At 44.4% G+C, this 21,338-nt stretch overlaps 1 protein-coding gene across 1 annotated transcript in view; it reads left to right on the forward strand.

Annotated features, from left to right (window-relative positions):
- The window catches only part of CFAP58 (cilia and flagella associated protein 58), a 144,924-nt gene that overhangs the window by 55,247 nt on the left and 68,339 nt on the right, over window positions 1-21,338 (forward strand). The window contains exons 12-15 of the mRNA XM_054983438.1: window positions 3,381-3,521; window positions 3,860-4,083; window positions 7,260-7,371; window positions 19,613-19,717. Of these exons, the coding sequence (XP_054839413.1) occupies window positions 3,381-3,521; window positions 3,860-4,083; window positions 7,260-7,371; window positions 19,613-19,717 (582 nt within the window). The remainder of the gene's footprint in view (window positions 1-3,380; window positions 3,522-3,859; window positions 4,084-7,259; window positions 7,372-19,612; window positions 19,718-21,338) is intronic.

A 21,338-nucleotide genomic window follows, 5' to 3' on the forward strand; every position in this document is an offset into this window, starting at 1 on the left:
CATCAGGATTCGAGCCCTGATTAATTCTGGACACGGTCGAGATCTATTCTCCCCTGTCCTAGCTACGGGGTTAGGACTGAATCTAGTTAAACTACCAGAGCTGCTCCAGTTTGAGCAAATGGATGGGTCTCTGATGAAAGGAACCCTCTGTACGTATGAGACTGAGTTAACCCCAATGGGAATGGAAAATCATTGGAAGGAAAGAGCTTTTGTTATCAACCCCACTGCAAAGTTCTGGTAGTGTTCGGAGTCAGATGGCTGTTTGACCACAACCCATATCTACAGTGGAAGGCAGGTTGCCTTTGCTTCCCTGCAGCAGATTGCCAGGAACACATGTGGAATACTCAGTGGGGTATTCCACACCTCCCATGCTGGAGACTGTCTGCTTAACAGGGGAGGAGATTGAAGGGATTCCCTACGAGTACCAAGACTTAAAACAAGTTTTTGAAGAGGAGAAAGCTAATTAATTTCTCCCCCACCGCCCCACTGACTGTGCTATTGAGTTAATCCTGGGACAGAGTCTTCCCAAGGGAAAGTTGTATTCTATGGGCTCCGCTAAGTGTGGCGAGCTCAGAAAGTTTATGGTCAAGAATTTACAAAGAGGTTTCATCTGCCTGGTGAGCTCCCCCCATGCTGCCCCAGTGCTGTTTTGCAAGAAAAAGGATGGGGGTTTAAGGCTTTGCACTGATTACTGTGGAATAAATGCAATATCCATGTCAATTGTGTACCCCCTACCGCTCATTAGAGATTTGCTGGGAGTAGTTGCCAAAGGGAAAATCTTTAGCAAACTGGACTTAAGAGATGCTTACTTTTGAGTGAGAATCAGAGGAGAGGATGAGTGGAAAATAGTGTTCAATACACCTCTGGGCCAGTTTGAATACTTGGTCATGCTGTTTGGACTCCAAGGGGCACCTGGGGTCTTCATGAACTTTATTAATGAAGTTTTGCTCAAGCATTTGTACTAAGGGGTGGTTGTTTTTTTGGATGATGAATTAATTTATAGCAGTGATTATGAATCACATGTCAAATTAGTCAGGGAGGTGCTGACTACTCTCTACTAAAACAAGTTGTATGTAAAACTCTCCAAGTGTGAATTCCACATGCAGGAACTGGATTTCTTGGGGTATTGAGTATCAGGCAAGGGGCTGGGGATGGATCCGGCCAAAGTACAGACAGTCAAGGAGTAGGAGATTCTGAAAACAGGGCGGAAATTACAATTGTTCTTGGGTTTTGCAAACTTCTATAGACCATTTATTAGAAATTTTGCAGAGACTGCCCTACCCTTAACTGATTTGTTGAAAACGAAGGGAAGGGGGCCAGGAGAAGGAAAGCCAGGAGCTAAACTGACCTGGACTACGCAGTGCCAGCAAGCATTTGACAAATTAAAGAAACCATTTACCTCTGAACCCATACGGTGTCACCCTGATGAGAATAAAAAGTTTATTGTTCAAGTGGATGTGAGTGATGTGGCTATGGGTGGGGTAATTCTGCAGTAGGGCTCAGACGGTGAGTTGCACCCCTGTGCTTACGTCTTGAGGAAATTCTCTGAGACTGGAAAAAATTGGACAGTGTGGGATAAAGAGGCAGCTGCTGTAAAACTAGCACTCTCTACTTGGAGACATTGGTTGGAAGGTGCAAGAGTACCATTCGAAGTCTGGACGGATCATAAGAACTTGGAAGCTCTCCGCATGCCCAGAAAACTAGGTGCAAAACAGTTCAGGTCGGAGGAGTTTTTCTCCAAGTTTTGATTCAGCCTTAAGCATCTTCCTGGGAAATCAAACGTCCTAGCAGATGCATTGTCCTGCTTCCCTCAACATGAGAGTCAGAGGGAGGAGATTATTGACACAATGTTTACACCCAGCCAACTAGGAGGAGTGGTTGTCACACAATCTCAGACTCACAAACTTTCCCCAACCCCTTCTGACTTGTGGTTGGACTGAGTGAAAGTAGAAACTGAAAAGACGGGGAGCAAGTTTTTCAGGAACTTTTAGTGAAAGGGAAGAATGGGTGCTGGTATCGTCAAGGACATTTGTATATTCCTGAAACACTGCGGGGAGAAATATTTTAAAAGTGCCATGACGACAAATTAGCTGGCCACTTCAGGTTTGTCAAAAAATTACACCTAGCTCAATGACAATTTAGTGGCTGGGAATGAGAAAAGACATTTCTCAGCATGTGTCCACTTGTCAAGTGTGTGTGATGAGGAAAAAATGGAGTGGGGGGGACTCCAGGATTGCTGAAACTAGACATGGGCACGAACCGCATTACAAACGTAAAAAACCCACGAACTGTCTGATCGTCCATTTGCGATCCGGCAGTTTGTGAGCATCCATGGCCAATGAACCAGTGTTTGTAAGAGGCCCGGTTCGGTGCATTCTTCCACGGTTCATGAAGCCAGACAGTCAGGCACCATCAATCAATTCCCTTGGAAACGGAGCCGGGGGGAAAGCCTTGGTTACGGTTCTCTCTTGGTTACAGGTTTTATTCCACAAGACAGCTTCGATTTATATGCCATTAATGCATTTGAACCAGGAAATTTGTTTATGTCAATGGTTTCTGCCAACATCTAAAGCTACATCTTGTTTACAGCTTGCATTTTTTGTGACATAAAGAAAGCAATACAGTTTGATATTTTTTTTAAAGTTACACTGCAAGCCTGAAGACACAAACAGTTTTACATTCTCAGGTAGCTATTTTTACATGTTGCATTTTAATATCAAGCAGCATATATTTTGTTTTGATGACAGAGTTTCTTCAGCAGCCATCACTGAGTAGGTGAGGTACAAATAGTGTGCATATGGGAAAATAAAAGTTTTATTAAAGAAAACAACAGTGGAACAAGGTATTTTATGACTGTGATAGAATTGTTGTTTGTGTCTTCTTTCATTATTGCTTTAGCCACATATACTTTGTCATGTTTTTATCTTTTTGTTTATTTGTTGTAAAGCTTTCTCTCAAGAGACAAAATATGCATCCCCATTTATTGGTATCAGGTTGGGTCACTTGCTGTGCAATCTTAAACAGAGTTACATCCTTCTAAGCCTATTTATTTCACTGAATTTAGAAGAATGTAACTTTGCTTAGGATGACTCTGTGTCTCAGTCTGATTTACCTTACAGGGCAGATAAAAAGGGAGGCATAAACTGATGTGGAACTCTGAGTTTTCCACATAATACACACTATATAAAGATATTGGATGTATTGTTTTCATCCTTTTTTTATACATCTTTGTATGTGTGTGTGTTTGCACAGTCTTTGAACTGAGCAAAACCTAGCAATGCAGAAAGGCAAGACTGTGTCTAAATCTTATTCCCAGGTTTAGGAATTGGGAAGATGTTACTAAACACAATTTCTTTTCCTGTGTCTTTTGTTTTTATCAGAGTGAACTACTTAAAATGAGACAACAAGCATTGGAGACTAAACATTTTATTGAAAAACAAGAAGAGGAAGAAAGAAAACTCTTGAAAATTATTTCTGAGGCCGATGCAGAGAGGATGAGGCAGAAGAAAGAATTAGACCAGGTAGATGGCAGAGATAGTTCTTTAGTGGAACATCTCCAGTGTCAGTCACTATTCATTTTCTTTATATCCAGAATTAGCCATTTTGACTGAGGCTAAAATGCCATCAGTTCACTGAAAATGTAAAATGGAGTGATTTCAACGTGATCCTAGTTCAGAATCTGTCCAGCCTTCACCAATAATTTTTTTTAGGCCAGACGTAGGTCCTCATCAGTAATTTTTTTAATTTCAAGGTTCTGCTTTTTGGTAATGAAGGTACAGCCCTTCAATGCGTTATGACTGACAGTTAACATGCTTTCAGCCCCTTTTCAGAATTTTGCTTTGGCATACCCCATTTCCAGGTTATTAGTGAGAGAGACATCCTCGGAAGCCAGCTGGTTCGCCGCAACGATGAATTGGCTCTTCTGTATGAGAAGATTAAAATCCAGCAGTCGATTCTGAACAAGGGGGAAATGCAGTACCGGCAAAGAGTAGAAGACATCCGACTACTGAAGCTGGAGATCAAGAAACTTCGACGGGAGAAGGGAATACTAGGCAAAAGCGTGGCTAATGTGGAAGAACTCAGGTAAAGCAACAGAATGAACTCATTTTGCTTGTGGCTGCAGCCATGACATTGTGTTTGAGACACAGGGGAGCACGTGTATTCTTGCATGACAGATCTGGGTTGACATACAAATTATCTTAAAAAAGGATTTGCTTCAGCTGACTTCATACACAGATTTAACTTTTTTTAAAAAATCAGCCACTTGGTAACCAAAAAGGAGTTCTTTGCATGGTAGCAAATTAACACATTTCCAAATCTTACCTTGTTCTTTGAGATACTGACAGCATGGGCTTGATAGACTGCAGCAGGAAAGGTGTTCACAGTTCAGTGAGTTACTTAGTGATGTCCAGGGTCCACATTAGCGGAACTACATTTTATTAGGCAATTCATATTGGAGCAGAATATTTGACATATTTATAGTATGCCCTAATATGTTCTCAGCTTTCTGCCTATCCAGATTTATAGGGAGGCTTGAACTAGGAGAAAGATTTGCTTAAATTTTCATTGAAGATTGTGTTTACTTGAGAGCCAAATTTTATGGGCCTTGCTAAATTTATCTCTTCTTTCTTTGGCCTAATACATGAAAAAAAAACCTTACTATACTTAAGATATATGTTTGCCTTTTGGGAAAACACTATTATAAAGTCACTGTGGGCTTGTAAGAAAAAAGACTGAAGAAAAAGACTGAGTTTTAGTATGTTAGAGATTTGGCAAAGGAGGGTTTAGTTCTGTTCTGGTAGGTAAGATTTATGTTTCACAGACATCAATATGGTTTGTTGTAGAGAGTTTTTCTGTTAGTTCTGTTAGTTCCACAGAATAAGAACAATAAAACAGGTAATGTGTTACTTTTTGTTGGGTCGATTTTTGCTGATAAAAGATTGAAAAAAATCATGGAACTTTTCATTGCCTAGAATGGAAACACAGCTCATTGTCAGCTATCTGCAAATGCAACCCCATAACTTGGCAGTAATTAAAAATAATGTGGTCTTAAGCATATTTAGTGAAAAATAGATTTTAGTCGAAATCACTCCATATTGAGGGTGCATAGAATTGCAGTCTAAGATAATTACGAAGCGCATTGTATGGCAAGTGTGAAGCTAGTAATACCAATAGTAGCTATAGAAATCAAAGGGTTTTTTTCTTGAAAATATCTTAGAAGGATACAATTGGTAATTGGATTTTTTCCCCTGTGGACTTACATTACAGTGCTATGAATTTCTATTTGTTGGCTTAGTAGACTGATTATTATATTTGAGGTAAAATAGAAATCATTTTTTCCTCCAGCTCCACCCCGATCAAATTGGTGAATGGTGACAATGATCTATAGGGAGAGGTGGATATATTGCCTAGGTGTAACATATAAAAGATTCTGTTTTGGTGCAGAAATTCTTTAGATGGCTGTTTTGATCTCTTCCAAGTCTAACATTCTGTGATTCTTTACTGAGTCTTCTTCTCAGGATTCTTAAAAGACGGGGCATATGCTTGCTGGCTGTGGTGAATTCTAAGTTTTGAATCTGCTGCTCTAATGTGTTGGTCCAGTTGGCTGATTACCACATAGAAATACAAGTATATATCACTATAACAAGATCAGTTTGTGTTTATGGCATGGATAACTCTGTTTTTTAATGAAATCCCAAAGTATAGTTAAAACTATAGATCAAGACTGTTTTACCATTTGTTTTAAGGGGTACTGCTGTTTTGGTTTTTGGATTTTGTCATTCCATCCATGAATATGTATTTGTTAATGCAACACAGACTCACAGCCCATCCCAGCTCTGTGGCATCTGGCCCTGTAGGAAACATGTAATTGAAAATGTATGTTTCTCAAACATACGTGTCATGTTTTCAGATGTACATGTAACATGTTTTTGGTACATTTTATGTCATTTTATGTGAAGCACATAACCTTAATAGAAAGATATTTCCTATAGTACTTGCTTAGTTGGAAAAAAATATGTTGGAAGCATTCTCCAAACTATCTTTCTTTACTATGTAAAACTTCTAGAGTTTGCCTATGTGTCAGTCAACCCCCAGAATCCAACCTCTCCTCCAGGGTTCTGAACCAATATTTGTGATTACAGTCTCAGCCAAATCCAAGTAACTGTCAGCCAATCCTAGACCATGGAACTCCATTGGATGGGAGGGGGTTAGCAAGCCTCAATTTAAAGGGGGGAGGGCTTGGAGGCTCTGATTGTGAGTGTCAGATTTGCCAGGATTTTTATTTGAATTTTTAGTTAAGATGGATAGGTTTAGAGGAGAAAGCTTACTTTTAGGTGATAAATAAATACCCAGGTAAAAGCCAGAAGCACAAAATCTACCTGGGAGTTTCTGCAAGCCAGAGAGTGTGAGGTAAAAAGGGGACCTGTGGGGGCACACGGTTTACACACTACCAACCCTTCATCATGAGCTCGTGTCACCCATTTTCATGATTGTAGGAAGTTGGTGATTCAAAGATAAAGAGGCTAGTATTAGGGGAGGGGCTGTTTTAGAAAGGTTCCAGGGAACTACAGAGGACCCAGCAGTGTTTCAGTACAAAATAATCCTAAACATAATAAAGCTTTGAGCCTAGAGTGCAATTGCCTCAGAACTTTATACTAATCATCTTCCTCCTGTAACTGCCACATCCTGCTTTGAAACAGACTTGAGTTCTGTGTCCTTCAATGAACGTTCTGTGTTGTGTAGTTTCATAATTCACTTAGATGGAATGTCGGGCAAATTCTCAACAGTAAGATCAGTTAGGTTGTTTTTGGGACATTGTGTGTGCTTCCTTGTGATATCAGGTGCCGTGCAATAAATACAACATTTGGACTGTTTATTGCTGTTTTATCATCACTGACCTCCAGTCTCAGATAATATTTCCTGATCTTAACATTTTTCCTTTTACTGTGTGGTACTTTTTTGTTTTTTTTAAATGGCAATTCCAATTTCTGGTTGTTTAAGCAAAAAAACCTTAGCGACAAACCATTATGCTGTTCTGCCTATCAGACTTCTGAATGACTGTGTTAAATAGATGGGATAATCTTACCAACACTTTTGGCACGAGGCAAAATGTGATGTCTGAAAATAGCATTAGTTTGTGAAATGAGGGAATGATTGGATGATCATCACATAAATCAATCAGGTAAATTAAAAGATATATTGCTATGAGGTTTGTTTGCAGTGGTCATGGTGCTTTCTTTGTGTCACTGTCTTTGAAGGCAGGAGGTTTATCACATGCAGAAAGAGTTGTTGAAGGAAAGGACCCGCTGTAGAGCCCTGGAGGAAGAGCTGGAGAACCCCATGAATGTCCACAGATGGAGAAAATTGGAGGTATAATATTGCATTATAGATACCAAATAGCAAAGATTTCCAAATCACTAGCATGGTGCAAAGTGTATTTTGTTTTAATGTTATGCAAATTGACATCAAGATGGGTAGACAGGTTAGAAGTTCCCTAGGATTTGTGATGGTTAATGGCAGAAAGGCTTTGTATACACACAGTGTATTTGGGGCTATTGTATTGAGATTGTAAAAGGCTTTGCAAAATGAGAACTGATCAAAACCAAAACAGGATAGATCTGTAGGTGAGATTTAGATCTGAGAGTGAGATTGAAAGAGAGAGAACTAATTAGCTTGGAAAGATAGATGGAAAAACTGTTCAAAGAAGGTCCTATATAAGGGAGGGAATGACCCTTTTATTTTTAAAGATGAGAATGGGGCAGAGATGTTGAAATAAAACAGATCAAGAAGGTGTAATTTCAGGGGGATGAACCTGAGTAAAAAAAAAATGTAGCATTATGTATGCTGAATTACAAGCATTGTAAACTCCTTAGCTGCCAGACTGAAAGAAAGAAAAGAAAATCTGTTAAACGTTGACCAAATTCTTGAGCAGAGATGGCACCTTTGGCTATTACTCAAGCAAGAGGAGAGTTCTGCTTTGCACAAATTTTGATGTAATGCTCAGCCGACCTCCCAAATTAGTAATGATAATGAAGCTCCTGAAGAAATCTAAGCACAGTTTAAACTGTGCTCTGGCACTTTCTCTTTGGATGCTGAACTGTAGTATCTATTAGTTCTAGGCAAAATATGATTGTTTAATTTAAAAATAAAATGCTGAGTGATTGGGTAAATATTTACTTTGACTTGACTTGAGTCTAAGGGATAGGATATTATGTACATTTAACAACAACAATGATGACACTGGGGTCCTGATGGCCAAGTTTAAGCATAGGGATTAGATTTAGTACACACCCCCAACTCACTCTTTTTCTTTTGTCATATAAACAAATGGTTATACTTCACTGTTATGGGAAACAATAGGACACTGGACTTGGGGGCACTTGAAGTGTAGAGGAAAGTATCAATAAAGATCTAGTGTAAGAAAGACCTTTGCATAACTGTTTTTGCAGCCCAAACAATGGTTGCTATGAGTTCTTTATTAGGAAGTGGCATATATGAGGGCTCACAATAAGCAATAAACAAGAAGGGGAACTCACAAGCACTTGCAGGTGGCATCTCATTTTCCCCTCTTCTACTATTTCCGTCTGTGAAAGCCCCTATTGCCCTTCCCCTTTCTCTGCTTCCTTCTCTCTTTCCCACTCCAGCCAATCTACCTTCATCTGATGTATTGTCGAAGGCTTTCACGGCCGGAGAACGATGGTTGTTGTGGGTTTTCCGGGCTGTATTGCCATGGTCTTGGCATTGTAGTTCCTGACGTTTCGCCAGCAGCTGTGGCTGGCATCTTCAGAGGTGTAGCACCAAAAGACAGAGATCTCTCAGTGTCACGGTGTGGAAAAGATGTTGGCAGGTCATTTGTATCTACTCAGGAGATCGGCCAGATGTCTAGCTAATTCATATGTCGGTGAACCAATGGCACTCACAATGGGTCGGAGTGGGACTGAATCCTTATGTATTTTAGGGAGTCCATATAGTCTAGGTGGCTGCGCTTCTGTCTTGCATAGTTTTCTGTGCGTGTCGGGATGTAGTGAGGAATTCTTGATCAGCGCATTTGTTAGCCTGGTGATTTTGCAGGTGGGATCTCGTTTTAGTTTTTTGTAGGTGGAGGGGTCCAGGAATCAAACCCAGGATGAATCAAACAACCAAGGAAAAACAGTCTCCTACAGGAAAAGTGTTTTTGCCATATATCAAAGGAATTACTGATCAGATGGGAAAGCTTATGAAAAAGCATAACCTTCAAGCAGTATTCAGACCCACCCGAAAAATACAACAGATGCTACGATCAGCAAAAGACAGTAGAGACCCCCTCACCTCTGCAGGAGTATACCGTATACCCTGCAGCTGTGGACAAGTTTACATCGGGACCACAAAGCGTAGCATCCAGACAAGAATAAAAGAACATGAAAGACACTGCAGACTTGGACAACCGGAAAAATCAGCAGTGGCTGAACATAGCCTAACTCAAACAGGGCACAGTATCTTATTCCAGGACACCAAAATACTGGACAACACTTCCAACTACTTTGTCAGACTGCACAGGGAAGCCATTGAAATTCACAAGCATAAGCAAAACTTCAACAGGAAAGAAGAAACCTTAAGAATGAACAGAGCATGGTTTCCAGTTCTGAAAAACACCAGGCGAACAAAACACTCTATACTCGACAATAGCCCTGCAGAGAAGATTAGCACATCAAGCACCAATCCATACGCAAAAGAACCTCCTCAGGATACAGTGAAGCCTCCCTCCATTAGCATTCCACACCCTGGGAAACTCTTACAGGATGACTCAGCTCAACCCCACCCCTCCTGAGTAGATACAAATGACCTGCCAACATCTTTTCCACACTGTGACACTGAGAGATCTCTGTCTTTTGGTGCTACACCTCTGAAGATGCCAGCCACAGCTGCTGGCGAAACATCAGGAACTACAGTGCCAAGACCACGGCAATACAGCCCGGAAAACCCACAACAACTACCTTCATCTGCCCTGCTTCCTTCAGCTTTTCCTCCTACCTCTCCCTTGCAGCCTCTCCCCATGGAAACTCTGGCCCAGTTCTGTGGAGCTGGGAGCCAGGCCCCGTTGCACAGTGGAGAACCTTCAAGGACATGTTCTGGGCCCCTCACCCCCCTGACCACACCATTTTCTCTTTCCCTCCTCCTGGCAGTCCCCATATCCTCACCCTTCCTTGTTTCCCTCTTTCTTTCCCACCCACCAAGCAACCTACCTTTGCCCCTCCATCTTCAGCTATATTTATTATTTAATTACTTTATTTGTATTTCTCCTTTCTACATAGTGGAGACCTAAAGCAGCTTATATCATTCTCCTCCATTTTACCCTGACAAGAATCCTTTGAGATAGGTTAGGATGAGAGTGTGTGAGTGACCCAAGGACAGCCAGCATGCTTCCATGGTACAGTGGGGATTCTGTCCTGGGTCTCCCAGATCCTAGTCTGAACCTCTAATCACTAGACCACACTGGCTGTCGTGAGATGGCTGCTGTTGAACAGAAACAAGCAGCAGATCCTGGATGAGTCATGTGCTAGCAAGTCATCTAGTGGTTGCTGCTAGACCTGGCCCTGATGAGTCCTTCCTCAAAATTTAAAACAACCAGAAAAGGCCATACCCCTCTTCCTGCCTTTTAGTCACAGAAACCAAGGCTTGAAGTCTGGTGATACTGTTGTTTTTTTTTAAAACATTTTTATTCTTTTTATTAACTACATTAACTAACAATACAAAGGAAAAGAAGGGGAACAAGGGAAGGAAAGAGAAAAAAAACCCCAAACAACAACATATAACATCTACACTACACAAAATGCTTTCCCTTCATACTGCCATTATTAAAAACTAAAGCTTTGTATAATATTGATGGAGTGGTCGACCTTACATAATGCAGATTACAATTCAAATTCAAATTAAGTTTTCCTCCCCCTCCTGGGTCCCGGATGCAGTTCTCTCTGAGCAACTGCAGCCGCAGTGCTCATTTCCTCCCCCCCCACTCAGACTTCTCGTTTTCTTCTTGCTTGGTGTCTCGCTGGAATTCCGGATTTTTATCCTCAAAATCCCTTAGTTGATCTTCTGATAATATCTTGTAAGCTTGATCTTTGTAACTAAACCAGGTGCCTTCAGGAAATAACCATTTGTACTTTATTCCACGTTCCCTCAGAAGAGCTGCAAGCTTTTTATACTTAAAACGTCTTTTCCGAACTAAAAATGGGACATCTTTCAGTATCTTGACCTTGTTACCCAAAAAGTCCAGATCCGTATTGTATGAGTTGTATAGGATGATGTCTCGGATCCTTTTAGATGAGAAATCGATGATGATCTCGCGAGGCAGCTGACGCTTCGTTGCATATTTTGAAGAAGCCCTACGGACCTCCAAAATGGCGCTTTTAACCTCTTCTTTAGTTGCCTTCGCGGGTGTCGCCAATAGTTCCGAGACCAAACCCCATAAATCCTCATTTTCCTCCTCTTTCACATTCTGGAGACGCAAAATTGTTTGTGTTCGTTCCACTTGTAGCCTGATCAGCTGGTTCTCCACCAGCTTTAACTCTTTATTCGTAGCCTTCACGAGTGACGCACTTTCCCGAGCAGACTTCTCTGCCCCCCCGCTGCTTCCTTAATGGTTTTCACTTCGCTCTCAATTAAGCCCACCCTTTGATCTGTTTCGTTCAGCTTGTCAACAAAGGGTTTTATGGCTTCGGTAACCGACCTCCGCACCAGTTCTTCGAGCGACTCTCCCTTCCCCTGCAGGGCAGCCGAGATTGACTTGCCCAGGGCGGGACTATGTTTTTTCGCTGCCATTTTAGGGGGGGGGACCGCCAGCCAAATTCTGAGACTCAGCGAGGGGGAAGAACTAGCCTTCTTAGCTTCAGATCCCACCACTCCTTCGCGTGCACTTGTAATAACAGAAGGGATTCGCTTACTTGCAGGCTTCCGCCTAGTTCTGCTCTTTGCCGTTTTCCATGGCCCGGCAGCACACGAGGTGCCGCGCACGTCCGCCGGCCTCCATAGGGACAAACGGGCAATTTACCCCCCGCATAGGTTTCGGGGGGCTCTTCCCGCAGCGTCCCGGACCCTGCCTCCCTCACTGGGAGTCCTGGGGGCTAATCTTCGCAGATCAGCCGCCCGGTCAGAGTGCTCGGGCGCTTCCTCCCGGACCTGGGGAGAGGAGCGTCCGACATGGCCGAGAAAACGAAACCGAATCTCTGGTGATACTGTTGTGACTGCCTAGCACAACTACCACCGAGAGGACATTTGTTTCTTAAAGCTACAAGCGCTGCTTCTATTATTCCATTTTTTCAACCCCTAGGTTTTTGCAGATTTTTCTGCAAACCTGTAGCATTTCTTAGGTTTGTAGAAAAATTGCCTTGCATGTTCATACTCCCCATCTCTGGATTTAAGTAGCGAACCCCAAAAATTTAACGAACCAGTGGTTCACGGTTCGGTGCTGACGACGATCCCGAGATCGCGAACCGCAATGAACATTTCCTGTTGCTGAACCGGTTCGCGGTTCGTGGGGCACAGAACGGCCCCTGGGGCACTTACACAGCCCATATTCCCGGGGAGTCTTTTGCAGGCTCTCCCAGAGCCATCACCCAAGTTTGGACAAGATTGCAAAAGGGATCTTGGAGTTATACCCTCTCCAATCCAAGGCCCCAGGAAATTCCCACTCGATACAATTAGAGCTACTGGTTAACGTTGGCCCATTGTACAAAAGGTGGGTGCTGACGGCGGCTGCTGGGCCTGGCGGCCACGGAGACACAGGAACAAGCCGCCTCCCCTCAGGGGCGGGGGGTTTGGCAGCTCACCAGCAGCACCCCCCATGTGCCCGCCCACCAGGCCAAAAAGGAGCGCACTGGTATTCCCTGCAATGGCAGGAATGTGGGTGATGATGGCGGCTGCCGGGCCTGCCGGGCACAGGGAGGCGGCATTGAGCCGCCTCCCCTCAGGGGGCGGGGGGGGTCTGGCCGCTCGCTGGTGGCACCCCCCATGTGCCCGCCCGCCAGGCCAAAAAGGAGCACGCTGGTATTCCCAGCGATGTAGGAAGGTGGGTACTGGCGGCGGCCACCAGGCCTGGTGGGCACGGGGAGGCAGCGACGAGCCGCCTCCCCTCAGGGGGCAGGGGGTCTGGCCGCTTGCCGGCGTCACCCCCCATGTGCCCACCCACTAGGTCAAGGAGGAGCACGCTGGTATTCCCGGCGTGGAAGGGAGAGGACCTGTCATCGTGAGGAGGGGGAGGGGGAATATCCCTCAGCATCCACGGGTCCTCACCCGATGGTCCCACTGAGGAACAGTGCGGCGGCAGAAGCCAACAGTACACACCTTCCTGCCTTGCCGGAAAAGATGGTAGGGAGAGGACCTGTCATCATGAGGAGGGGGAGGGGGACTATCCCTCAGCATCTGCGGGTCCTCACCCGAAGGTCCCACTGAGGGATAGTGTGGCGGCGGCAGCCAGCAGCTCACACCTTCCTACCTTGCCGGAAAGGATGGGAGGGAGAGGACCTGTCATGTGTGGGGTAAGTGGGAAGATTCTCATCCAACCTCCAGGCCAAAGAGGAGCGCACTTGTATTCCTGGAGTGGATGGGAGAGGACCTGTCATCATGAGGAGGGGAGAGGGAAGATCCCCCAGCATCCGCGGGTCCTCACCTGAGGGTCCCACTAAGGAACAGTGCGGCAGCCAACAGTACACACCTTCCTGCCTTGCCAGAAAGAATGGGAGGGAGAGGACCTGTCATGTGGGGGGTAAGTGAGAAGATCCCCCCCCCAGTTCTCCAACCATATACTGTTCTCTAACTGTAACATTCATTCTCTAATGTTTGTGCATACATTCTAGTGTCTTTTGCACTATACTGATACGTTCTGGACTGTTTGTCTCTCTGTTTTTGATTTTCAGTCCTTTTCTCCATGGATGTGGCGTGTTCTGTTTGATTCTATATCTCCTTGATGCATTCGCATTCCATTTCTACTTCTAGAATGGTTGATATCTGTGTGCCCCTTTCTATCTGTTTCTCTGTGTCTCCCTCTCACTGTCTATTTGCAACTTTCTATCTTTCTCTGTCACTTCCTATGTGATTCCACCACTATTTATCTGAATCTATCTCTTTCTACATATATATCTGTCCTTTATTATTTCTTTCTATCTCTAGCTGTCTTTTTTTCTCTTTCAATAACTATGTTGTTTTCTATTTTCCTTTCACTATCATCATCCATATGTAGGCTTGTGTGTCCCATCTTTTTCCAATGGTTTTGTTGTTGTTTTTCAATACATCTTTCTATCTGTCTGTCTCTGTCTTGTTCTGTCCGACATGAGGAGGGGGAGGGGGAAGATCCCCCAGCAGCTACGGGTCCTCAACCGAGGGTCCCACTGAGGAGTAATACGGTGGCAGCCGACACTACCCACCTTCCTGCCTTGATGGAAAGGACGGGAGTTGCGGGACACATTCCCTCCCAGCTGAAAGAGGTCCCGTCAGTCCTGTTGACAGGGGTGCCGCCACATTGTCAACCGACTGTATCCATACACAATACAATCGGCTGCGCAAGCACAACTGAGCTGTGTAACCAAGGAGGGAGCAGTAACAGGATAGTCCCTCGTGAAGCAGGAGCTGACCTGATCTGCCGTCCTGCCTTTGCGGAAAGTAGGGGATGGGCAGGACAGGAGGCATTATTTGGACGGGTCAGAGTGGTTCCTGAGAGAGGGAGACAGAAATGTGACAGCAGCAGCAGCAGCTGACATCAGCCACCTTCCTGCCTTTGTGGGAAGGACATCAGTCGAGCGACCCATTCCCCCCTGCTCAGAGAGCTTTGTGTTTGCGATGCATGGGGGCACCGTTCAGCTTAACTATATGTAAAACAGTTCCTGAGCTGCTGCGCAAGTGCCGAAAGGAGGCTGCCATCAGCAGCATCACCCACCTTCTTGCCTTGCCGGAAAGGATGGGAGGGAGAGGAACTGTCATGTGGGGGATAAGTGGGAAGATCCCCCCGCAACTGCCAGGCCAAAGAGGAGTGCGCTGGTATTCCCAGCGTGGGAGGGAGAGGACGTGTCATTCGGACCAGGGGCCTGATCCCCCACTCACCGTGGGTCCTCACCTGAGGGTCCCACTGAGGAACAGTGTGGTGGCAGCCGCCTCCTGAGCCATCAGCCTCGAGGTTGTAAGCGGCGCTGTCCCAGACCCTGAAGGGACAACCTCCGCCAGCGCGGCCTGCCGGAGTGCTCTGCTCTCACCAGCATCGCCCTCAGGGCAAAGTGATCCTCCCACTGACCCCCGCTCAGAAGAGCTGGTGGCCCCCTTTCTCCACCCAATGGATATTTCACTGGGTGAGGAGGGAGACAGGCTCGGGTGGTGCCTCTTCAGGTGCTGAGTCAGGGCCGTCAAAAACAGGTGCTTCGGGTTTTTTCCCCTGCGCACCAGGACATCACAGGCATGGCACTGCACCACACGGGGGTTATCAGGAAGGGCCCGAAAGTGCCTCCATACGGAGTCGTTGTAACGTAGCCTGCTAACTGTTCCAGGGGAAGGAGGACGAATGGTTACAGGCTGTGCTGCGAGGCTGGACATGAACAATGGGGTGAGGGGTGGACTGCAGGAGGGGACACCACCACTGAGAGTTTGGGATGGGGACGGGAGGGATCTTTCATAACACATACCATTCCTCCAGGGATCCATCGCCCACCCACCCTTCCTCAAAATGTTGAGAGAGATTCTCTCCCCCCTGCGCAAAGACCTCTTGGGCCTCCACAGCCCACGTAGGTGCATTGGGGGGAGCGGGAGGACTCCCTGCGGTCCCTGAGCCACACCCAATACTGCTTTCCATAACTGAACCAGGAGGACTGCCATCGCACTTCACCCCACAACCACCCTTGGCAGCCAACAAAAGAGGAAGACTCATTGTGCCACCAAACTAGGATTAAGGAGGACAGGAAAGGAGATGACTCTGTGTGCCCTCTGCCGCGGTGCCCACTGAGCTTGGCCCCAGGGCCTGGCAGCAGCCCTGGCACCAGAGGGAGGGAGGGACTAGAGCCCTAGCCCACCACTCCCACAGACCTGAACAGATCAGGCACTAATAACACTGTGTGAGCCCTCAGCCGAGGTGCCCACTGAGCTTGGCCCCAGGTCCGGGTAGCAGCCCTGGCACCAGAGGGAGGGAGGGACTAGAGCCCTAGCCCACCACTCCCACAGACCTGAACAGATCAGGCAGTAATAACACTGTGTGAGCCCTCAGCCGAGGTGCCCACTGAGCTTGACCCCAGGGCCTGGTAGCAGCCCTGGCACCAGAGGGAGGGAGGGACTAGAGCCCTAGCCCACCACTCCCACAGATCTGAACAGAACAGGCACTAATAACACTGTGTGAGCCCTCAGTTGAGGTGCCCATTGAGCTTGGCCCCAGGGCCTGGCAGCAGCACTGGAACCAGAGGCTGGGGCTACAGCCATAGCCCAGCACACCAAGTTGCCTGGGCAGAACAGGCACAGAGACTAAGAATAATAATAGTAATAATAGGAATCATAATTGAAATCATTAGGATTGTGACAATAATAAGAATCATTTGGTCAGCCCTCAGCCGAGGTGCCCACCGAGCTTGGCCCCAGGGCCTGGCAGCAGCCTTGGCACCAGAGGGAGGGAGGGACTAGAGCCCTAGCCCACCACTCACACAGACCTGAACAGATCAGGCACTTATGTGAGCCCTCAGCCGAGGTGCCCACCGAGCTTGGCCTCAGGGCCTGGTAGCATCCCTGGCACCAGAAGGAAGGAGGAACTAGAGCCCTAGCCCACCACTCCCACAGACTTGACCCAATCAGGCACTGATCAATAATCAATGTGAGCCCTCAGCTGAGGTGCCCACCGAGCTTGGCCCCAGAGCCAGGCAGCAGAGGAGATAGATCCCTATCCCCCAAATCCAAGCTTAATTAGTCTCTCTCCCCAAAGGCTAGCAAGTGGCAAGCAAGAGCTCTGTCCCACTCCACTGCTCGCTGAAAGTGAAACCCATCCTGGAAGCCCACAGCTATTTATAAGCACAGGTCCCATTGAGCAACGCAGGAGGTCTGTGTTTGGCCGTCAGAGCTGCCTATCAGGGTTTGCAGGGATGAGATTGGAGTGCCCGTGGCTACAGGACACCCCTTCCCCCTCCGTCCCCTGGGTGTCTTCTCCCAACTTATAACCGCTTTGCAGCTCTGTGGTTGGAAGGAAGACCTGCCGATCAAGGTAAGCTGGGCTTCCATTCGGGCTTCCTGGGCGACAGAAGGAGCGCAGACAGAGTTCAGGCATTCCCCCGGCTCTGTTGCCAGGGGAATTGATTGCTGGCGCCTGAGTGTCTGGCTTCCTGAAGCGCGGCCGAACGCACCGAACCAGGCTTTTACCGACCGCTGGTTCGTTGGCTGTGGCCGATAATGAACTGCCGGATCGCGATCGCCATTTTGTGGGGTTTTGAAGTTCGTAATGCAGTTCGTGCCCATCTCTAGATTTAAGCATCCTCAGATGGGACCATATTGAGAATCAGATATATTGATGTACATAGAAGTAATCCGCACAATTGTTTTAGTGCACTGGCATAAAACATTTGAATTACTGGCACTTATCTATGTGCATTATTTTCCTGTGTCTAAAGCATCCTTAAGAAGCTTTTTAGTTCCTTAAAATGTTTTCCTTACATTTCTTTCACATACTGGTTATTGTAACATCCCATCTACCTCTCCAACATACCACAACCTAAAGATTTCATTTTCTTTTTTAAAAAGCCATATTTACCTTTAGAGACATAAGTTGCAGAACCCTAGAAAGAGGATTGCAAACCCAATAGCTGTCACATGCACACTGTGTTTCTGTGCATGGGGCATGCATTCTCCTCTCATGTCCAAGACCTATGCTCCTCCCTTTACTCCTTTCCATCTGTCATGCTGGATACTTTGCTTGTGTGTGTGTGTGTGTGAGAGAGAGAGATAACAGGAAATGATACCTTTGAGTTCTTGATAACTGGAACGGACTGATTACCTAGTATGGGGTCTCCAACATGGTACTCGTGGGCACAGTTGTGCACGCCAACACCTTTCCTGGTGCCCAGTCAGTGTTTTTAGAAAGTGGGTGGGGCTAGGTGGGGCTTTTGCAAAGCGTGGCTTCTGATTGTTTACTGAAATATTGATTGGCTGTGCAGAGTTTTAAAAACATTGCTTTAGCAGAAACTGCTTCCACAGCACAAGGATCTTCACTGTGTGACTGAAGGTAAGCTGTAGCAGCTATTTTGTGGCTGACTTCGTCTCCTGCAGCAGCCATTTTGTGGCAGCCATTTTGCTGTTGCATCCACCACACTGTGTCAGAATTCCAAATGTGCCTGCAGGCTCAAAATGTTGCAGGCTCCTGACCTAATATGTAGCAAATACTGCAAATAATTTGCAACATAATTCAGGTACTGGTAAGCCTCTAGACCACTTTCACTTTGGCATAAATCTTCACTTTTTCAGTCCTTGCTAGTAATTCTTTATATAATTGGCTACTTCAGTGTACAGAGATGGGAAGATTCTAGGAAACCTGTGTCAACATGACCTTCGCAGCTGATATTTTATGGTTGTGGAACACTAGTAAGGTATCTATATAAATGGATCAGAGTAATTTTTTTTTAAATTGTGAAACTAGCATATCAAATAAGGAAAATATAATTTCCTAATATTTTCTTTACTCCACTTATAATGGCCTTCCAAGTGTGGTAGACAGTCCAATAATTGTCTGCATTGTTATATGAATCCCTTTGCTTCTGGGACCTTACTGTCACAGGAGATTCATCTTATAGCAAGTTGCAACAGCTAAACTTGCCCCAGGGCAAACAACTCTAACGTTGATCAGTTTTGATACTGTTCTAGGACAATGTGCGTGTCAACATAATTTTCCATGTGTCATCTCCGGTAGTAATTGATGAGGGTAGTCACTTTGTAGCATTCTGGTAACATAGCCTTTTGCCTTCTATGAATTCTGTAAGTGCAAACATATAATACTTTGTGGTCAGGAAGGGCTTTTCCTCCAGGCCAGATTGGCCAGGATCCTGAAGATTTTTTTACCTTTCTCTGGGCATTGATTAGGGGTCACTAAGGGGTAGCTTTGAATTTCCTGCAGAGTGTTGGACTAGATGATCGTTGGAATCCCTTCCAGCTTTATGAGTCTATAATTCTAGCATGAATGTTACGAGTGATTGGTTTTAGGACTACTGGCCAGAAGAAAAGTACCTGATGATGATAATATATCATGTGACTGTACCCTTATATACATAAGGTCTTTCATCATCTGCCAGTTGTCTGCTCAGCGTTGAAACAATGATACTACAAGTCCTAAATAAAGTTCACATGCACTTTATGATTACCTGTATGGGATCAATTTGAGCCTAATACTGTCCAAATTGGTAGCATGAACAGTGATTGATTTCCACACAAATGGTCTCAGGATTGCCTTATGAATTTGTCTTTTTCATCCAGTGTGTTCATGTTGCTAGGGAAATAAATAAAGCTTTGAAATCCAACTGTATTAAGACTGGTCATGCTTGGTCCAAAAGCTATTCAGCTTTTCAGTTACAAAGAATCAAGTATATGCTACAAGGCAGCTTATAATACTACAAATTATATTTATTTTATGCAGGCTAGTGATCCAAGTACTTATGAACTGATACAGAAGATACATGCATTGCAGAAACGGCTTATCAGCAAGACAGAGGAAGTGGTTGAAAAAGAGTTGCTTCTCCAGGTACAGCTTGCATCTCTGATGAATGTGTTGCATGTGTCCTGTTCAGGTTTATATGCATTGCTTTTGGGTGGCTTCCAAATTATTGATGTTTTTGATTTTAATTTTAGTTTTTTATTTATTTTAAATTATAAACTCAAACATAAACGTATAAACCATGAACTACATCATACAATCATCTAAATCATATTTCCACAATTATCCACTATGGTTATCAGTAATTATCTAGGTCATATATAAACCTAAACACAACATCTAGGTCCTATAAGAGAAAAATATAACATATTACTATCATTTAAATCATAGTATCATAAATTAAATCATATATATAAAACTTGATTATATATTCTTAATTTTTCACTTCTTTTTAGATACCTTTCCATCTATCTTCATTTTTAATAATTATTATTCTTAATTTTCAACTACATAATCAAACATACTTTCCATTTGTCTTGGAATTTTGAGATTGGCCTATTATGTAGTTAAGATGTGAATTTTGCCATTGACGCATATTCATATAGCTTATTCTTCCATTCCATCAAATCTGGACATCGTCTGCCTTCTATCGAATACTACTCTTGGCATAGTATATACATAGTATGTATATTTAAATAGTTCACTATGTGTTTTTGTAATATTACTTGGTAAAATATTTAATAACACATTTAATTAATTATTGACGTTTTCCCACACTAACAGTGTACTCCTATACAGAGTTACACCCTTCTAAACCCATTGACTTAAATCAACTCTGCTTAGGATTGCACTATAAATATGTTGGTGGTGGTTCTTTTATGTGTTTCTTTTATGTGAAGATCCAGTGTTCTTCTTTTAAGGCTGTACTTCTGTTACAGAGATACTGCCTTTCCTAAATAGTCAAATAACAATATTTTGTAACTGGGAAAATTCTTTTTCTGTTTGGTGCAATCAAAGGTCATGTGGCAAAGGCAATGTCATGTGGAAAGCGTTTTTGTGAATGTCACAAGCATCTGTTGGATAGAGTCTGTAATATGAATGACTGAAGAGAGTTCAGAGCAAGTTCCTATCACCTGCTGAGTTCCCCTTGTCAGCTCCCCTTCTGCCCATGTGTCATCACACACAGAAGTATTCTCTGTTGTTGCCCCTTCTTATAAGATAGGATACCCTAGGATACCCTGATAGGATAAAGGAAGCTTCCTCACTACTAGTTTCCAGAGAGGCCCACAGAACATTTCTTTTTGAGAGCATATTTGAGTTACTCTGGTTAAGTTCAGTTGATTTTGATCTGTTGATTTACAGAAGCTTTGTTCAGGCTGCTTGTGGGTGATATATGTTTTTCTTGTCCTGGGTGCTGAGTTTTTATTATTGTATAATATTTAATTGTGTTTTTAGTCACTTTGTTCTGAAACTGAGTCTATGGGAAGAGTGGGGACATAAATGTTTAAATGAATAAACTTTTTTTTGCTAGATTAGCACTCGCAATATACCACCAGTACAGGACTAGTCAACCAGCAGTACATTTCTGCTGAGAAAGCGTCTGGGCCGGGGGAATCCTGTGTTTGATCTCTGCTCTAAAATTTCTTTCAAAAGCTAGCATATTCTTTTTTTCTGAGCAGGTGCATAGAGCCATACTGTTGTTTTTTTA

The sequence above is a fragment of the Eublepharis macularius genome, chromosome 6 (genome assembly GCF_028583425.1).
Source record: "Eublepharis macularius isolate TG4126 chromosome 6, MPM_Emac_v1.0, whole genome shotgun sequence".
Lineage (NCBI taxonomy): Eukaryota > Metazoa > Chordata > Lepidosauria > Squamata > Eublepharidae > Eublepharis > Eublepharis macularius.